The 18,252-nt window shown below is 55.2% G+C and overlaps 4 protein-coding genes across 6 annotated transcripts in view; 3 read left to right on the forward strand and 1 right to left on the reverse strand.

Moving 5' to 3' along the window:
* Window positions 1–18,252, reverse strand: part of NUDC (nuclear distribution C, dynein complex regulator) — a 40,496-nt gene that overhangs the window by 6,012 nt on the left and 16,232 nt on the right. For both annotated transcript variants that reach the window (XM_062611518.1, XM_062611519.1), the window contains 2 exons: window positions 2,656–2,792; window positions 1,112–1,189 (listed from right to left, as the gene is read on the reverse strand). In XM_062611518.1, coding sequence (XP_062467502.1) covers window positions 1,112–1,189; window positions 2,656–2,751 — 174 coding nt within the window. In that variant the 5' untranslated portion in view covers window positions 2,752–2,792. Of the gene's footprint in view, window positions 1–1,111; window positions 1,190–2,655; window positions 2,793–18,252 lie in introns of those variants that run through there.
* NR0B2 (nuclear receptor subfamily 0 group B member 2) lies at window positions 3,629–6,177 on the forward strand. Its single transcript, XM_062611521.1, has 2 exons — window positions 3,629–4,931; window positions 5,344–6,177. The coding sequence occupies exons 1-2, from the start codon at window positions 4,403–4,405 to the stop codon at window positions 5,613–5,615; spliced, it is 801 nt and encodes a 266-aa protein (XP_062467505.1). The 5' UTR covers window positions 3,629–4,402; the 3' UTR covers window positions 5,616–6,177.
* Window positions 7,291–12,690, forward strand: GPATCH3 (G-patch domain containing 3). 2 transcript variants are annotated; one of them, XR_009963372.1, is made up of 8 exons: window positions 7,291–7,670; window positions 7,925–8,343; window positions 9,632–9,806; window positions 10,172–10,231; window positions 10,512–10,633; window positions 10,804–10,931; window positions 11,489–11,791; window positions 12,558–12,690. XR_009963372.1 is itself a non-coding variant. In XM_062611446.1 (7 exons), the coding sequence occupies exons 1-7, from the start codon at window positions 7,331–7,333 to the stop codon at window positions 11,706–11,708; spliced, it is 1,464 nt and encodes a 487-aa protein (XP_062467430.1). In that variant the 5' UTR covers window positions 7,291–7,330; the 3' UTR covers window positions 11,709–11,834. The 2 variants fall into 2 exon arrangements, 1 of the variants encoding a protein (XP_062467430.1); XM_062611446.1 differs by lacking the exon at window positions 12,558–12,690 and having other exon boundaries at window positions 11,489–11,834.
* GPN2 (GPN-loop GTPase 2) lies at window positions 13,208–17,945 on the forward strand. The gene is made up of 5 exons (XM_062611447.1): window positions 13,208–13,758; window positions 15,579–15,735; window positions 15,880–16,040; window positions 16,673–16,803; window positions 17,313–17,945. Exons 1-5 carry the CDS (start codon window positions 13,342–13,344, stop codon window positions 17,383–17,385), a joined length of 939 nt encoding a protein of 312 aa, XP_062467431.1. The 5' UTR covers window positions 13,208–13,341; the 3' UTR covers window positions 17,386–17,945.

Below are 18,252 nucleotides of genomic sequence, written 5' to 3' on the forward strand. Positions count from 1 at the left end.
GGTCAGGTACTGGTTTATATATACCCTAGAAACTTTCAGGAGGGTTCACTTCTTTCCCAAATCAACTCGAAGTATCCACACCTTGGAGTTTTGTAACCGACACAAAGTATTTCTGCTTCAGAGGAGCAGTTTGTTCAATTCTTGGTGCAGTTCCTGTGGTGTCAGAGATACTGCACTGAGCACCTTTGCAGAAGACCACACAGCATTTTAACAGACACCAGCCAAGGACACGCTGTCCTTTTACAGGCAAAGACAGAGATTTCTATGGAGTTGGCAGCAACAGTAGCCAGGACCTCCAGAATCATGGGCCAGTGTCATCTCTGAAATGCTACTCTGGTTTCACCCGCTGGGAGCATGCCCAGGAATTCAGGGAAAATTGTTCTTTAGGCAAAGAAAAATGACAGCAGGCTTCATCTTTCTTACTTTACAACCATCCTCTTTTCCTTCCTTTTCCTGCTTTCATTTTGTCCCTTTAAAGACTAGACACAGTAAGTTACACACTGTCTTAGCAGCTAACATCTACCCTGACACCTTCAGCACAGCAGCAGCACCCCATTTGCTGGAGTTCCAGCAGTCCAGGGAGAACAACTGCTATATTGCTAAGTATAAGCAAGAAAGTTTGGCCAGTTCATGTCTGAATACTCTGAATCTTATTTCCCTGCAGGGAAACAATTGAGCTTTTCAGCTCTGGAGCTGGGTGAGGAGCTCAGGCTGCCAGTGCACGGACCCCCAGGCTTGCTCCCAGCTCCATACAGACAAAGGTGCAGGCGCCTGTGCAGAGATGTGGACTTTGTGCTTTTTCTGAGATGAACAAACAACGTAACGTGGGGTTATCAACACCACGGTGTGTGTCACCGTTAAGTCAGTGTGTCTGGCAGATTTGCTTTCCAAACAAGCCTTTGGCCAGAGCGTGGCAACAGAACCTGCCACACCACTGGTACCATTTGAAGGAGCAATCAGATAGAGGCAACTGGTTTTAGCTTGCTTCAGCAATGTGTTTCATCAGCATCACAGTGTCCCCAAGCACACCGGAATGCTTTGGGCTGTTCAGGCAGGGAAGGCTCAGTACGGCACAGACAGAAGTGGCATAAAGGATTTGGGGTTTTTTTACCTTCTCTGCTACTCCGTCTTCTCCCCCGGTGAAGAAATCCGTTTTACGCCTCAGGAAACTAAAGAACGTGTTCACAAGCTGGGAGAAGAAACAGGGATGGGGGGTGGGAGAAGGGGAGGAGACAAAGAGCGAGCAATGAGACCAGATCACACCAAGCCACCTCCTGTCCCTTGAGCAGCCTCTGCTCTTCATCCTCCCTATCCATGTACCAGGATCATACTTAAATCAGCCCTGCGGCTGTTTCCCAATCCAACAGCTTTTGTGGAAATCCAGCTCCGGGATTCCCAGTGTCCAGAAGAGGCATTTGTGTGGTTGACATGAGGAAAGGGCAAGCAGTTTATTGTCAGGTCACCTTGGAGACACAGCTACTCCAACACCCCATGCTGTTATGTGAGGCAGGAATTCGGGTGGGTATGTGTATGTATGTGCATCTATGCACGTACATAGACTGAAATACTCAGTAGTTTTCTGCTACTTTAGATTTTCAGTCAAAAGACTGGAGTGAAAAGGAAGGCACTGGAATGGGTTGCCCAGGGAAGTTGTGAATGCTCCGTCCCTGGCCGTATTCAAGGTCAGGCTGGACAGAGCCTTGGGTGGCATGGTTTAGTGGGAGATGTCCCTGCCCATGGCAGGGGGGGTGGAACTGGATGATCTTAAGGTCCTTTCCAACCCAAACTATTCTATGATTCTATATACACATGTACTGTACTTTGCTTCTTTGCACACTTAAACCTTTAAATTGTGCAAACTCACCCTTCCCCAAGACCTCTTTATTTTTACACCTAACTGGCTGCCAGATACCTCATGCACTTGGCTGTTTTAAACTGGCACCCCCGAACACCCCTATGGACATCCATACTCTTCATGGACTTGGCTTATCTTTATTTCCAAAGCATTCCGTCCTCTCCATATTTCAACCAGAGGTTTCCTTGCAGCACAAGGAGCTGTTCTAAGGAGCTGTGTCCCTAAACGATTCTCATGCGTCCCAGACGTCCAGCAAAGCAGGCTCTGAACGCTGCAGGGGCACACTGGGAAGCATGAGGTGCTTCCCCAGAGCCCTGTCCCAGAGGAGGGCACCACATTCCCGTTCAAGTGCACTTCATGGTCGAGTCCAACCCCCCATCGGTTATCGGGGGGGGGGTGGGGCGCTAGGGACTGGGCACGTGGGGGGGGCGGCAGGAACCGAGCCTCCTCTCGGGTGTTCTGCTTTGTTGTCGCCCTGCTTGCACTGTACCTCCGTTGGGGTGCGAGGGCGTAGGCCGAAGCTCCTCACCCCACTTATTAACCCCGTTAATTAACGGCCGGCTCCTCCGCGCTCCCCGGAGCTGGCGCTAGGCCCGTGCCGCTCTCGTAGGAGGAAGAGAGAGAAGCACACTTGCCTCCTGTGCACCGCTTGCACCTAGGAAAACCGGGCCCTCCACCCTCCCGCCCCTTACCACTCTCTCCTCCCGGTCCATCCTTCCCCCCCCCCCGTCCCCGTTCCCGTTCCCCTTCGGGAACACGGGGAAGCTCCCGCCGCTGCCTCCCGGTGCCGGCGGCGCTACCTCGCGCACGCCGCCCTGGTGCTGCTGCGCCATGGCGAGCAGCATGCCGTCAAAGCGGTCCTCCTGCTCCGCCGCATCCTCCGCGCTCAGCCCCATGGCGCCCGCCGCTGCCGCCCGCCTCAGCCCCTCACACCGGCGACCGGAACCGGAAGCGGCGCCAACGGAAGAGCAAACGCAACCGCGCGCTTCTTACGTCCACCAATCCCAGGGCGTCTCTCTGCTGATTGACAACAGCACGAACCAATCAGTGGGAGGAAGGGTGGGACGCGAGGCGCGGGGTTCGGTTGCTATAGCAACCGCCTGTCCAGGCCTTTCCAGAAAGCTCGGTGCAGGCCCCTGAGCCTGCCTTGGGCCTTGGGCCTTGCGCTGCCCTCCCGGGGACACCGGCTCTGCACCGTGGCCCCCGTCACCGGCGAGCCTGGGTCCGGCCTCACAACCAGCGTGGGGTGGTGGAGAATGATCCTGGCACACGAATAGGGTGAAGAGCAGAGGTTGCTCGAGGGACAGGAGGTGCCTTGGAGTGGTCTGGTCCCATCGCTCTGGTTCCTCTTCTCCCCTGGGGAGGAGATGGGGTAGCAGAGAAGGTAAAAACCCCAAATCCTCACGCTTTTATGTCTCCTGTTGCCTATGTGCTGGTGTGCCCTCATTGTCGCGGGTTAGGCGTGCTCCTGGGGTAATGGCTGGACTTGATGGTCTTAAAGGTCTTTTCCAGGCTCATTGGTTCTATAGCTGTGCCATACTGAGCCTTCCCTGCCCAAACAACCCAATTCTGGTGTGCTTGGGGGCTGGCAGCCCGTGGTGCCGATGAAACACATCTGAAAGCAAGGTAAAACGAGTTGCCCCTATCTGATTGCCCCTTCAAATGGGGCATTTTTTGCCATCCCTGTGTGTGTGTGTTAGGATTGGGGGGGGGGTCTCCCTCTGTGCCGCAGGTATCCCTCCTCCTCTTCACACACACACGCACACGCCCCCTCTGGAAACCCATGATTAGAAGCTGCCGCTTCCCTGCTTCAATTCCTGCTGCTCAATGACTAAAACCACTCAATAATTCCAGGTGAAAATCCAAGAATTTGCCCTTCTCCTGCCCTGCGCTTCCCCCGAGAGACCCGAACGGATCCCTGTGCCTCGCCTGGGGCTGACCGCCGCAGCCCATGGCTCGCCGCCTCTCTCTTCCTCCTCTCTAACAACCAGAGTCTCCTGAGCAAGGTCAGGCAAACAGGTGCTGCTAAAATAACTTCCAGGTTGGTTGTTCCAAGGCCGGAGCACGCGGGTCATGGAAGGGAGGCCCCAGATGAGTGCGTGTGACCCTGCCGGCAGCGACACCGCCGGCAGCGCGGGGGCCTTGGTGCCATGGTACAGGCTGGGTTAATGACTTTGTTTATACTGTTTGGGGAATGGTGATAAGGTCGCCCAACCCACTGGCCCCTTCCCTTGCTGCTTCATTGAGAAAACAGCCGTTGACACGGTGCACAGAACTCCTTTGCCCCGGCCAATCAGCCCAGGTGACGGTGGGTGGTTGGGCTTTTATAATGACTGCTTAATCACAGCGCGGTCAAGGCTGTGGAGGGGTGTTTCACTCCTGGCCCGGCCTTATAAGAGCTGGTTTGAGCGGCTATGGGCTGGCAGAGCTGGGAAGACAGGGAGAATCCAGCCTGCAGCGGAGGGTTCCGGAGGGATTTTATGTCTCTCTCCCATCTGCTGTAGCAGGAGCTGAGTTTTGCTGAGGATCCAGCCCCTCGGCTCGGCTATGACCAGCAGCAGCATGGCCATGGACTGTGAGAGGTGCCAGTGCCACAGCGAGGACAAGCACACCGCCATCCTCTACACCCTCCTCAGCCAGAACCTCAGCCACAGCCCAGTGCAGCAGCGCTGCCTCTGCCACCAGCACCGCACCGTCTGCCTCCGCACGCCCCACATCACCTGCCAGGCAGCCTCCAACGTGCTGGTAAAGACCATCAGCTTCATGAAAAACCTCCCTTCCTTCAACCTGCTGCCCCGAGAGGACCAGCTCCTGCTGCTGGACAGCTGCTGGGTCCCCCTTTTCCTCCTGGGTTTGGTCCAGGAGATGGTGACCTTCGAGGTGATGGAGACCCCAGCCCCCAGCATGCTCAAGAAGATCCTCCTCAATGGGCAAAGCAAATGGCAGGAGCCTGAGTGGGCACAGCCCACACTGGCGGCTGTGCAGCGGCTGCAGTGCTGCCTCAACACCTTCTGGAGCCTGGACCTGAGCCCCAAGGAGTATGCCTACCTGAAGGGAGCCATTCTCTTCAATCCTGGTGAGTGCTCAGTGCTCATGGCTCTGCCTGCTGGTGGGAGAGCTCACCCTGCTCCCATCGGCATCTCCACACATGCCCCTTGGCTTGGGGACCCTCAGATCATCCCATTACCTCATTCTTAACACTCCCTGCTACCGAAAGTGCCAGGAAGCGGGGAGGAGGGATGTCAGAGAGCTTTGCCAGCCCTGCATGCACTAAAGCACTTCAGGATTGATGTACAGCAGTAGTTTGCCCAGTTAATTACTTTTCCTCCTTCAAACAGCAGCCCTGGCACAACTCCGTAGTGCTGCATACACCTCATTAGTATGGCCTTGGAGATCCCTTCTGAGAAATAGGGAAGGGTGGGATGGACAAAAGCTGGGGTGTTTTTCCAGCCTCCTTCATCCCCATCTTTTCCCCTGTCCCTCGGCAGACGTCCCTGGGCTGAGGGCCTCCCTGTACATCAAGAGCCTCCAGCAGGAAGCCCAGCGAGCGCTTCAGGAGGTGCTGCAGCCCCTGCACCCCGAGGACCAGGGCCGCTTCGCCCGCATTTTGCTCATCACCTCCACCTTGAAATCCATCCCTCCTGCCCTCATCACGGATCTCTTCTTCCGACCCATCATCGGCAATGCGGACATCATGGAGCTCCTTGCCGAAATGCTCTGTGAGATAACGGGCAGGCAGCTGGCTCCTGCACCGTGCTGAGGAGCCATGCTCAGCCCCCAGCCCCATGGGTGCTCCCCACACCTCACCAGGCGAGGAACGTGCATCTGGGAGCAGGGCTTTAGCCTTGGACTCTGCAGGGATTGCAGTAAGGATGAGGCAGGAGGATTCTGCCAGGCTGCTGCAGAGCAGGCAGAGAAACAACTCCAGTTCAGCTGGTGTTTACAGCAGCTCCTGGTCTCCGTTTCAGGAGAACAGAGCATGGAGCAGGGCAGGTTAGAGCCCAGCCTGGTTTTTACTCAGTGAATCCTTGATCCCATTGAAATCAGTGTGCATTTTGCTGTTAACTCCAAGTTTGTCCTCAGCTAACAGCTTGACTCTGTGGTTTTGAGGCATGTCCTCAGCATCACTTCCTGGTCACAAACGTGGTGGGATTAGGTCTGGGTGAAGTCTTGCTCTGTTTATTGTGCTTGAAATCTTAGAACTATTCATGAAAGATCTTCCTAAGGCACCAAAAGGGGAAAAACCAGTATCAGATCTTGCAGAGTGTGCAGATTTCCCTCTCTGTCTGACTCCATCTTTTCTCTTTAATACCATGAAATGCCACAGTGGGTTACTAAGAGCATTTGGGCCAGTGAGCAAACCCTGAGCTGCAAACACTGTGGAGCTGAACTGAGCTGGTTTAGCAGTTGAGCCAAAGATCCCTCGTTGGAGATAGAGCCTGGAAAGCTCATTCCTCCTGCTTGCAGCTTCTGCCACAAGTTAGATGTCAGTATTTTATAAGGAAACAGTCTGGAGTTTGTATATAAGTTGTAATAAATTATTTTTTTAATAAACTGTTTTATGTTTTGGAATGTGGTGGTGACTTGTTAGAGCTGAGGTGCCATTTCTGAGGGGGGGTGGCATGGAAAGGGTGCTCCAAAGGAAAGGGCCTTTCCATAGAAATCCATCTGCCTTGCCATGGGCAGGGAGCGTTGTGATGGGACGCAAGGAATTGACGGTTCTCCAGGCGCTGAGCCTCACCCAAGGCTCCCGGCCCACTGGTGGTGTCAGAAGTGGATGCTCTGACTCACCTGGATGCACATACAGCTGCCAAGAGGCTCAAACGCCCGGCCCAGATGAGGGTTGGGTGAAGCCACACGAAGGCTCCCCACGCCCCGTCCTCCTCCTGCCCATGGAAACACCTCGAGCCCTCCCTCCGGTGCCGCTCAGCAGGGACAGAGGCTTCCAAGGTGATCTCAGCCCCATGACGGCCGTTTTCCATGGGGCAGGGAGGGCGTGAGTCACCGGATGAGGCCCACGCCAGACACGGGCAGCCCCGCGCCCGGTGACACGTGTGTGAGTCATGGCACGTGGGTGCCAGAGCTACCCCGAAGCCAGGCGCAGGGCAGAGCCCCCGGTGCCTCCATCCTGCCCCCGGGGCAGGGATCGCTGTGCGCTGCCCCCTCTATTGTGACACCCCCCCGGTGTCACTGCCCATGGAGCAGGTCTGATGCTACGGGGCACCCCTCCATGGGGGGACACATGGCACTGGAGCTTCAGCAAGAGAGAGAACCCCTTGTATGGGGCCACACTGCATGGCATGGGCGGCTTGGAGACCCCCAGCACCCTCACACCCCCATGGCTTGTGACCCCCACTGCGGCTTGGCCATCCCCAGAGCTTGTGATCCCCCCAGGTCCCTCCTGTCCACCAGGCGGCGCCCACTCCGCGCTTCAGAGACCGACGTCATCAGAGCGCGCCGTGCCGGCTGGGCAAGATGGCGGCGCCGGGGGGTAATGGCGGCGCCGCTCGGTACTGCCTGGTGAGCGGCATCCCGGCCGCGCTGCGCTCCGCACAGCTCCGCGCCTACTTCAGCCAGTTCATAGAGGCCGGCGGCTTCCTCTGCTTCCACTACCGGCACCGCCCCGAGCGCCCGCCGGCGGGGAGCGGTGAGGAGGCCGCGGCGCCGCGCACTTGCTCCTGCCTGGTGGCCGTGCGGCCCGGCCGCGCCCGCCGCTTCGTCCGCATGTACTCGGGCAAGCGGTGGGTCGGGCCCGGCGGTGCCTCGCTGCCCGGCCGCTGCCTCATCCGCAGGGTCCGCTTCAGCCCCGGTACAGGTACGAGCAACGGGAGGGGAGGTCGGGTCGGGTCGGGTCTCCTCTGATGGTCCTGGAGAACCCGTTGGGCTCCCTGCGGGCGCCAGCCTAAGTGTTGAAAGCCCTCACAGGGCTTCCTTAAGACATTAAATCCTTTCTGAGGCACAAAGAGTCATTTTGGAGCCTGCTTATCCCTCTCCTGCCTGGGAGGGACGTGATTTACTCCTCTGTGGTGGAGTGTTTTCCCTCACAAAGCCGTTCCTTCCCTCCTGCAGGCGCAGAGACGTCTCCCTGCTGCGGGCACGAACCGGCTGCAGGTGACTCTATTGCTGAAGCAGACTTGAAGCGGCTGCCTGAGTTCAACCCTCCTTCCTTCATGCCTTATGGGAACGTGGGCACCCCCCTGAAGGTTTTCCTGGAGCTGATCCGGGCCTGCAGGCTGCCTCCCTGGATTATCAAGAAGTTGCAGCTGAATTTCCCAAAGACTGGCTCATGCCATCGGTATGGGAATGTGCCTTTTGAATACCGGAACACTGAGACAGTTATAGAAGAAGAAAGAGTTTACACTGCTACAGGGGATGAGATCACAGAGGATGAGGGGCCTGTGGCAACATCTGAGGTGATTCACCCAGCCCGTGCTGAGGAAGACGAGGAGGGGCAGGAGAAGGAGGAAGAGGAATCGCACTCGGATGATGTAAGTGGATGTTTCTAGCACCATCCAGAGCTGCCCACTGCAGCTGCACAGCTGGGAGGGCCAGTACAGCTCTCAGAGCTTGCTTTTTATCTTGTTGTATAAATTGCTTGTCTAAAAACAGTGTTAGCATGAGGGTGTTCACATCTTGGCACGTGGACAATGTAGGCATTAACACCTCCAAAACTGCCTGTCCAAAGCAGGGTGGTTGTAGGGGTTGAGCCCAAAGGGTTTGGTCAGGGTTGAGCCCAAAGGGTTCAGTCCAGAGGAGCAGGCACAGGAGGAGGCTGGTGCTACAGGAGCAGATCCCTGCCTTGCTGTGTGGCAGGTTGGCCCAGCTCTGCTGTTGCTTGTAAATGAGATTTGGGAGCACATTCATGTGCTGGAAACGATGCATGGAGCTGCACAAATGGCTGACCTTGATTGCTCCTGCACTGAAGGTAGTCATTCGGAGAAAAATGGCTTTCATGACAAAGACTCCTAGAAAACTGGGCTGGGCAGGCTCTCCGGAGACTTTCTCCCTTCTCTCCACCTGACAGACGCCTGTCTAGCCTGTTCTCACAGCCCTCTATTATTACAGAGCCAGCACAATCCTGAGGCAAGCCATTCCCGTTCTTTGCTACACCAGAATTAACTTAGATGCTGAATCCTTGCTGCAGTTTTATGCCATTAGGTTCTCCTAGCAACAGCAGACACAGGGAATGCTTTGTTCCTTGCTTTACAAACTTTGTATTCAGTGTTTTCTTCTCCAGGCTAAACAGACTCCTGTAGCTGTTTCTCACAGGCTGTTTCCTGGATCTCCAGCCATTCTTTTGGCTCTTCCTCAGCTGGTTAATGTCTTCATTACAGGACTCTACCCAGAAGTGGGCAGGCAGCAGTAAAGCTGTCAGTCTGCTCTGTGGCCATACCAGTGAGCTGCTTCCCTGGAACCAGCACAATCTCTTTAGGGATCAACATGAGTGGAATTAATTTGTTGCTAGTGCTGACTTTCTGTCCAACACACCTGCTCCTTACATGGGCATCTTTGTGCTCCAGAGGGAGTACACCGCTGAAAGCATGCTCTGAAGTGGGTGTGATGTGGTATTTTTCACCACTTCTCTCTGCTGACTCTGAAGATGGCATTAGTCAGGGGAATGAAGTCATCAGTGCTGGTCGTGTTAGTGCCTGAAAGCAGCAGGCTGAGACGAGCTCTGTCGACAAAGCTGTTTCATAGGGAAGGTGCTGTGAGGGTGAGGGAAACGGGGGAGGCCGGGTGCTGTCTGGCACCCACCTTTCTCCACCTCCTTTGCAGGACAATGATACCTGTGAGGAATGGGAGCGCCACGAGGCTCTGTACGAGGACGTGACCAAGCAGGACCGTGTGGAGGAGAGGCTCTTTGAAGAGGAGATTGAGCTGAAGTGGGAGAAGGGCGGCTCTGGCCTTGTCTTCTACACAGATGCTCAGTACTGGCAGGAGCAGGATGGAGGTAATGTTGGTGTTTGTGTCACTGAGCCACAAACTAACCACCACGAGCTGGGGGGGCCCAGGCCTGCAGGTAAATCACGTCACCCCATAGGAACACTCCACATCAGCTGCAGATGTGGGTATCTTGCCATTGCTTTTTAAACCTTCCCTCAAGCACAAAACCTGCAGTGGTTCAATCCAGTCACCAGAGACCCCAGTGGTTGTGCTGGCAGCCCCTTGTGTAAGCACTGTGGTGTGCAGAGCTTCTAATACCATTTCCTTCCCATTTTGTTAGAGAGAATAGGGATCTGGGCCACCATCAAACAGCTCTTCTGTGTCAGGCTTCCACAGCTGTCCCCAAAACTGGTGTTTCCTTTCTCTTGGCAGACTTCGATGAGCAGACTGCAGATGACTGGGATGTGGACATGAGCATCTACTATGACAAAGGTATCTTGAGCTGAACCCCCCCACACACTCAGGAAACCAGGGAGGTTGGGAAACTCTGACCCTGCAGAATTTCTGCAGTGAGGAATTCTTTGGCTTTGTCATCCTTTGAAAGCGTCCAAGACGTCAGGGTACATCAAACAGCGTTTCTTCTTGTCTGGCAGTGAGAGCTGCCAAGAAGAACAGGTTCTGCTTCCTTGTTGCGTGCTGCTCTGGGGGAAATGATGGGAGTGAGCAGCTTTCCTAAGCTGTGCTGCTCTGACTCTTGCTTCTTTCTCCCTAGATGGAGGTGATAAGGATGCTCGGGACTCGGTCCAGATGCGTCTGGAGCAGCGACTCCGGGACGGTTTGGAGGATGGGTCTGTTTCAAGGCAGCAGATTGGTGCCTTTGAGAGATACACCAAGGTGAGCCTTGGATACATGCTCAGGAGCTGATGGGGCAGGGCAGGAGGTGGCAGCACTTGTGGGTTAGGGGGAGGAGAGGTCTTAGATGTGAGGAAGGGGCAGAGCATTCTGCAGAAGATATGGGGGGCTTTGTCCAGCAGCTCTGTGATGTTTTTTTTCCTCTCTCCCAGGGCTTTGGCAGGAAGGTGCTGGAGCAGCAGGGCTGGACGGAGGGGCTGGGGCTGGGGAGCAGCAACTCCGGAATGGCTGAAGCTCTGGACAATGAGGGTCAGAACCCCAGATGTAAGAGGGGGCTGGGGTAAGTACCCAACCGTGACTTGCTGGGTGGTGTTCAGAACTTCTGCCTGAGCAATCTGGGCTGACACAGCAGCTAACTGGCTGCAGAAGGAACAGGGATCTGCCTTTGTGCAGGGCCTGCCACAGCACCCCAGAGCCAACTATGCTGCTGTTCCTGATGGGCCCAGTGCTCCTTACAGGGGCGTGTGGTGTTAAGAGTAGAACTGGAGATCATTTGTAGGTTTCTACAGCACACAAACACAAAGGGAGAGCTGTGCTTGAGGACTGAGAGTCACCTCTGCTATGGTACTCTAGCAGGGAGAGCCCCAGCTACCTGAGCTGTAGCCATGCACCTCAGCCCTGCCTTCTCAGGAGAAGGTGCTGGAGGCTTTGTGTGGTGGTGTGCTTCACTGTGAGGGCTGGCTCTTGTTCTACAGTTCTCACAGCCAGGAATAGGATAAGAATGCTTATGACAAGGACACCTCTCCTGTGCAGGAGGTGAAGGAAAGGAGCTGGGTTGCACAGGGGTGCCTGTCTGCCTCAGCAATGTGGGACCAAACGTTTCCTGCTTCCTTCTAGGTACCACGGGGAGAAACTGTCAACTTTCATCAGGGTGAAAAAGCCCCGGCAGGAGTCTCCCATCCTCATCTCAACCATCTACGATGACCCTGACCCAAAGGACAGTGGTGACCAACTGCTCAGGCGCCAGCCACCCACTGCCATGAAGTACAGGCAGCACATGGCATTTGTCCGGGCATCCCATGGCGCTCTGCAGAGCTTCAGTGCCCAGTCCCACTGAGCAGAGACTGTCACAGAGCTTTTGGGATGGTTCCACTCCTGCTGAGCACAGGCTGGCTCCTGGTCTCAGGTTTGGAGCAGGGTGTTTTTATATTTATTTTTGGAAGAAATACACACTTGTAACAAATGGTGTTGGTGGGTTTTTTTCCCCTAATTGAACCCTCCAATGAGGGAAAATAGCACTGATCCTGTCCAGTGGGAACTGGGAAGGGTGTTGCACTTCTGACTGGTGGTTTAAAGTCGCTACTAATGCCTGAATCAACCAAGCCTGTGTGCTAGGTGAGCCTAACAACCCAGAACTCATAGTTCATGGTTGCCTGAGACCCAGGGAAGGACAAGTACAGACAGGGCGAGCCGTGGCACGGTAACTGTCCTGCTGAAAGCTCCCTGCTTGTCCGCAGCTTCGCGTTGCTTGGGTGTGGTGATCCCACACTCCTGGGAGAAACTCATCGGGATGAAAGACTTGTCCTGGCAGCCTCCAGAGGAATTCTGCGGGAGGCGTTGCCCTGCGGTCGGGCGTAGCGGGTGCTTCCTTCCACAGCTCTCTCAACATGCTCTGCCCCGTTTTCCTGACGCAGGCACTCTTCTTGGATGCCGAGGGGGATGGGAAGCCTTTGTCCTAGTGACCCAGTACTGGAGGGTTGAATGGGGATTGGTGGGCACTCCGCTGGCGGGCTCCCCTTGACCTTCCTTAAGGCTCTCGCTGTGTCGGGTGGGATGCAGGGAGTGATTTCCCCTTCTCTTGGAGGCAGACGGAGGGTTTGGGTTGTGCTGGAGGGACAAGGGCCGGCGCCGGGACTCGAACTCGCGACACCACCCCCTGATGCCGGGATTCAGGTCCGGGGTCGAGTCCCGGCGCTGGCGGAGCTACGCGTCCCTCCGGCCGCTAGAGGGTGCTGTGTTGGCAGCCGCCGTTCCTACCCCGGAACGCAGCGCTCGGGGCCCGCGGACACCCGGACCCAGTGCCCGGAGCACCGGCGGCGGCGAGCGGCCTGCGGGCGGCGGTGGGGCCCATGGGCCGTGAAGGGAGTTGGGCAGGGGGTGTGGAGGAGAACGGGGGTTATTGGGGAGAAGGGGGAACGTGGTGGGGGATAAAGGGACGTGGGGAGAAGAGGATGCGGCTCATGGGACGAGGGGGAATGGCTTTAACGTGCCAGGGGGGGAGATTGGGGTGAGCTCTGAGGTGGAAGAGCTTCCCTGTGAGGGTGCGGGAAGGAGCATGCAGGAGAGGGGATGTGGAACGCTATGGGGAGGAGGGAGGGTGTGGAGCAATGGAGGGGAGGGAACCGGTGCCCCTGCCACATGAGGAAGGACCCCGTTAGGGTAAACCTCACCCCACAGCGGGCAGCAGGGAGGGATCTGCCCCCTGAGGCACAGCCCTGTGGGTCTGGTTGGGGGGGGGGGGTGTTTGTGCTTGTTTCCAGCCACAGCATCACCAGCTGGTGGGTGACAGGGTAACGTCCCCCCCGGTGTGGGGCTCAGCAGTGCAAGCAGGGACACAATGGCCCCTTCCCCTTCCTTTCCACATGCTCCCTTCGGTGTGAATTCCAGCAGCTCTCCCGTTCGTATCAGTGCAAATAAAACGGTAAACGGTGGATTTTCCTTGTGCAGCCGAGGGAAGGAGATGAGCCAGCATGTCTGAGGGCAGCAAGGGGAGCTCGCTGGCCTTTGGCCAGGTGGTAATCGGCCCTCCGGGCTCTGGCAAGACAACGTACTGCCATGGCATGCAGGAGTTCATGGGCAGGCTTGGGCGCAAGGTGACGGTGGTGAACCTGGACCCTGCCAACGAGACCATGCCCTACCAATGCTCCGTGGACATCGCCGAGCTCATCACCCTGCCCGACGTCATGGAGAGCCTGAAGCTGGGGCCCAACGGGGGGTTGATCTACTGCATGGAGTACCTGGAGGCCAACTTCGACTGGCTGCAGGAGAAGCTGGCTGCGTTCAGGGGTCACTACTACTTGTTTGACTGCCCGGGGCAGGTGGAGCTCTACACCCACCACGATGCCCTGAAGAACATCTTCGCACAGTTGGTCAAGTGGAATTTCAGGGTAAGTTTGAGGCTCCACAGGGCCCCGTGAGCTTGTGCAAAGGGCTCAGAAGCTGCACGCTTCATAGGAAGAGCTTTTGATGGTGGGGACTAACAAACTGTGGTCTTTACTGACCTGTTTGGCATCTCAAGTGAAATGGCTTTATCAGGGCAGGAGGGGGATTTCACCCCATTTTACGCTCAGAGGATTTGCAAAAGAGTGGCTTGTTCAGGGCATTTAATCATAGAATCCCAGACTGGTTTCTGTTGGAAGAGACCTTAAAGCTCATCCAGTCCCAACCCCCTGCCATGGGCAGGGACCCCTTCCACTGGAGCAGCTTGTTCCAAGCCCCTGTGTCCAACCTGGCCTTGAACACTGCCAGGGATGGGGCAGCCACAGCTTCTCTGGGCACCCTGGGCCAGTGCCTCAGCACCCTCACAGAGAAGAGCTTCTGCCTGAGAGCTCATCTCAGTCTCCCCTCGGGCAGCTTAAAGCCATTCCCCATGGCCTGGCCCTACAGGCCTTTGTCCAAAGCCCCTCTCTATATTTCTTGGGGGCTCCCTTTAGGTATTGGAAGACTGTTACGAGGCCTCCCTGGAGCCTTCTCTTCTCCAGGCAAGACTGCATAGGATTATCATGACCAAAGGCATGGGTTCCTTCCTCACACGCTCACACTGTGCTCCAGGGTCCTCTCCACAGACTTTGTGTGTTATATCAGAGCGGGTGCTGTATTTCAGGGGTCGATGGGTGCACTGGGCAAGGAGGGATCCTTTACCCTGCACTGCTCACTGTGTCCCGTGCAGGAGCCCACCCTGGCTTCTCCTACAGCCAAGCCCCAGTGCTCTGCACGTTGTAGTACGTGCTCTGTGCTTTCTTGCACAATGGACGATGCAAATGAGGAAGCACAGGTGAGAAGAGTCCCACAAGCAAGCGAACTTGCTTACGTTGCATTTGCTTTGCATTTGGGCCAAAGCATGAATGTGCAAACCGTGTGTGGTGTGAGCAAGAAGGGCAAGTTCATTTGCTTGAGAATGTCACTGGGAATCGGCGCATTAGAGATGATTTTGATTTAAATAAATGTGCATGCAATTGGGGTTGCTAAAAAAAGAGAGTTGCATTGCTGTGGTGATGCTGGCCCGAGTGCCTGTCAGCTTGAAACTGGCTCTTTTCTGCTGCAGAAGCATAGCTGTGACTCAGCCACACTCAACTACAGAGCCCTGGCTTTGAGTAACGTTGTGTAAGAGGCAGTAACTTAACAGAGATCTCAGACCACATTGTTACAGCTCCACAAAACGCCAGGAATCAACCTGCTCATTAGTGTAATTATTAATTATTATTGCAAACCACAGGGCAATTGGTTCTCCCAGCAGAACGTGGTGTGCTGCAGTCACTGCTCCTGAGCATTCCTGAGGGGAAGGTGGACATCTGGAAGCAGTCGTGGTGTTCAGGAGAGTTAACCCCAGCTCCCAGTACCCAAAACCCTGCCGAGTCCAGACAGGCATGGAAACTTCAGCTGCAAAGGAAGTAAAGGGCAGCAGTTGCAGATTTAAGTGTTTTTCAGTAGTGCTGGTGGGGCTCAGCACCCCTCTAACCATCCCTACAGCCCTTTCTGAGCAGCAGCACCCTGAGTTCTCAATCCCCAAGGTGGGATGGGAGTGTGTGGGATAGACTTGCTATATGCATGCACTTGTATGTGAGGATGTTTTCTATTCAGGAGGTAGGTGATAACTTTCCCTATATGGGGGTCTATGTGGTTATAGTCAGGTCTTGAACAGGTTGTCCTATAGCCACTCCATCATGGGTCTGACCTGGTGCTGTCCTTCTGTGCCTTTGCTGTCCAGTTGGCTGCAGTGCACTTGGTGGATTCTCACTACTGCACAGACCCTGGCAAGTTCATCTCTGTTCTCTGCACCTCCCTGTCCACCATGCTGCACGTGGAGCTGCCCCACGTCAACGTCCTCTCCAAGATGGACCTGATTGAGCAATATGGCAAACTGGGTAAGAGCCTGGGAGAGAGACACACATGGAATTGGGCTGTGTTGAGGGATGCATCGCTGGGAGATGGATGGGGAACTGGTGTAAATCTCACTGGGTTCTTCAATTTACAAGCTGCCTTCAGAGCTTCTTGGTGTTTCCATGCAGCTTTCAACCTGGATTATTACACAGAGGTCCTGGACCTCTCCTATCTGGTTGACCATTTAGCTTCTGACCCCTTCTTCAGAAACTACCGCCGCCTCAATGAGAAGCTGGTGGAGGTGATTGAGGACTACAGCCTGGTGTCCTTTGTTCCACTCAACGTCCAGGTGAGGAGGCAGGAGTGGGGCAGAGAGAGCAGGGAGCACTGGGTGTTTGGCCAGCAGTTTGGTAGCAGCCAGGTTGTGTCTGCTTAGAGCCATGAGAGCTGAAAGAGATTTGGGGAGGGAGGAGGAGCTGTGGAAAGATTTGGGGAGGGAGGAGGAGCTGTGGAAAGACTTGGGAATGGAGGAGGAGAGTGAAACGCTTGTGAGTGATCTGTGGCAGCCAAGGGAAAAGAAAGGCTGATGAGCTCAGGGCTGTGTGGGCCTTGTGTGTGTCCTGGGGTCCCGCTGCATTCAGCTCTTCTGTGCCTGTGGTTCAAATCTGGACAAAGTATTAACCTAAAACGTTAAATTAGGGAGCCTAAAATAACTAGAAGACTGGGAGGAATACATTTGGGAGGAAGGGCTGCAAATGTTCATCTGGTAGTTTGCAGCGCTGCCAACAAGGGCAAATGGGCTGAGACAAGAGGTGATGAAAGGGAGGGAGAAGGTGGAGGGTGTCAGCCCATCACGTATTCGGGCTCAGCAGTGGGTGCCCCTGTTTGTCCTGTGTCCCTTTGTTTGCGCCCCTGGGGAAGGAGCTGTCTTGCCCCAGGGGAAGGACCAGATTCCCTGTGTGTCATCTCCCTCCCTTCCAGGACAAGCAGAGCATGCAGCAGGTGATGCAGGCAGTGGACAAAGCCAATGGCTATTCCTTTGGAGACCAGGAGCACAGGAGCCTCGAAGCTCTGATGTCGGCAGCAGTGGGAGCTGATTTCCACTTCACTTCGTATCCTTCACCACTGACCCTCTGTCTGTTGAGTTTTAGTTTGTCCTTCCCTGGGGAAGGACAAACTGGAGGTGTGGCTGGCAGTTTGCAGGCCCTGGTTGTTCCCAGCATCATCTGATGCTGTTTGGTGAGACCTATGCAGCGAGTTGGTAGGGCTCAGCCCTGACCTTACAGACAGTTGTCCATGCCAAAGCCACCACAGTCGTTGCTAATTGATACTGTGAATGTGGGAAGACTCTTTTGACAACTTCCCTGTCTCTCACACCAACTCGGAGTGGTTCATTCCATCTCATCCAAACCATACAATTGATTCTCCTGTACTTGTCAGGTCTGGGATCAGCCAGAGCCAGAAATAACTCAGGTGCTGTGTGCTGCTGCCAGTACTGCCGTCTTCCTGCCAGCCTTGAGGCTAATATGGGGCTGGTTCCTCACTGGGAGCGTTAAGAGCTCCTTGCAGAAGGGAGTGTTTGAACCCAGCCCCTTGTTTTCCTTAATTACTGCCTTATCAGCACACTTGCAGTACAGGAGAGGTATGTGCAATCTCAGGACAAAGCTGTGGAAGAAGAAGTGATGGATCTGTAACACACCCACCCCTTCCAGGGCTGCTCCCTGTTTTGACACCTCTCCTTTTCCTACCAGGAGCTTAAGGGATCTCCGGGCTGTGTGACTCAGATGAAGTGAAAGCTTTTCCAGGCAGAGGTCTGGCTGCTGGACTCCCTCTCTGTAAGGGTTTGACCTCTCGTGCTTCAGCCCTGCTGCACGGAGCAGTGTTTTTGCAGGAAGGTGGTGGAAAGCCAAGTCTTTCCTTAGGAGCACGAGAGATTTAGGCAGGTGAAGGCATGGGCAGCAGGAGAAGAGTAGCAAGATAAGGAGACTGACCTCAGCTATGTCTTCTCCTACCCATCATGACCAAGAGAGATCCAAAGGAGGAAAAAATCAGATTGAGATGTCGCTTCTGCAGTGAGACTTGAGGCAGAAGTCTGGGGTTTACTGCGTAGGAGGAGCATGCACAGGCCTCGTGCTCAGAGTAACCAGGCTGAGAAGCCTCCAACCTGTCCCAAGGAGGACAGAGAAAGGGTTGTTTTTCTTTTTTTTTTAAGTAATGATGGACTCTTTCTTAATAAAACACTCCTTCATCTCGCTTTCATCCCTGGAGTTGGCTGAACCTGACTAAATAAAACCAAGAGTGCTCCAAAGCCCGAGGCTAGAAAGCCTCTGGTGGGAATGTCCAGTTCTCAGGTAGATCATCAAGTGTTTGCTGGAGGGAGGGAGGGTGACTGTGGGATGTGAAAGCAGGTCACTCCTGTGCTCTGCCAGGGCGCTGATGGTGCCACACAAACTGCAAGCTCTGCTCTTGGAGGCTTTCGATTAAGACAGACCCTGTGTGATTCAGCAGGAGGTTGGAGCACGTGCTCCATGTAGAGCCTTTCCCAGCAGCTGCCTTGTCAG

This window comes from Pezoporus occidentalis, unplaced genomic scaffold, assembly GCF_034315485.1.
Source record: "Pezoporus occidentalis ecotype Australia unplaced genomic scaffold, CSIRO_AGI_Poc_V1 ctg153, whole genome shotgun sequence".
Taxonomy (NCBI): domain Eukaryota; kingdom Metazoa; phylum Chordata; class Aves; order Psittaciformes; family Psittacidae; genus Pezoporus; species Pezoporus occidentalis.

What these genes read in the sequence shown, in the direction of transcription:
- NR0B2 (XM_062611521.1), top strand. Translation starts at nt 4,403, where the DNA reads ATGACCAGCAGCAGCATGGCCATGGACTGTGAGAGGTGCCAGTGCCAC. An exon ending in AGCCATTCTCTTCAATCCTG is followed by an intron (nt 4,932 to 5,343) that starts GTGAGTGCTCAG and finishes GTCCCTCGGCAG; the next exon opens with ACGTCCCTGGGCTGAGGGCC.
- GPATCH3 (XM_062611446.1), top strand. Translation starts at nt 7,331, where the DNA reads ATGGCGGCGCCGGGGGGTAATGGCGGCGCCGCTCGGTACTGCCTGGTG. An exon ending in AGGAATCGCACTCGGATGAT is followed by an intron (nt 8,344 to 9,631) that starts GTAAGTGGATGT and finishes CCTCCTTTGCAG; the next exon opens with GACAATGATACCTGTGAGGA. An exon ending in AGATGTAAGAGGGGGCTGGG is followed by an intron (nt 10,932 to 11,488) that starts GTAAGTACCCAA and finishes GCTTCCTTCTAG; the next exon opens with GTACCACGGGGAGAAACTGT.
- GPN2 (XM_062611447.1), top strand. Translation starts at nt 13,342, where the DNA reads ATGTCTGAGGGCAGCAAGGGGAGCTCGCTGGCCTTTGGCCAGGTGGTA. An exon ending in TGGTCAAGTGGAATTTCAGG is followed by an intron (nt 13,759 to 15,578) that starts GTAAGTTTGAGG and finishes TTTGCTGTCCAG; the next exon opens with TTGGCTGCAGTGCACTTGGT. An exon ending in GCTGATTTCCACTTCACTTC is followed by an intron (nt 16,804 to 17,312) that starts GTATCCTTCACC and finishes CTGCCTTATCAG; the next exon opens with CACACTTGCAGTACAGGAGA.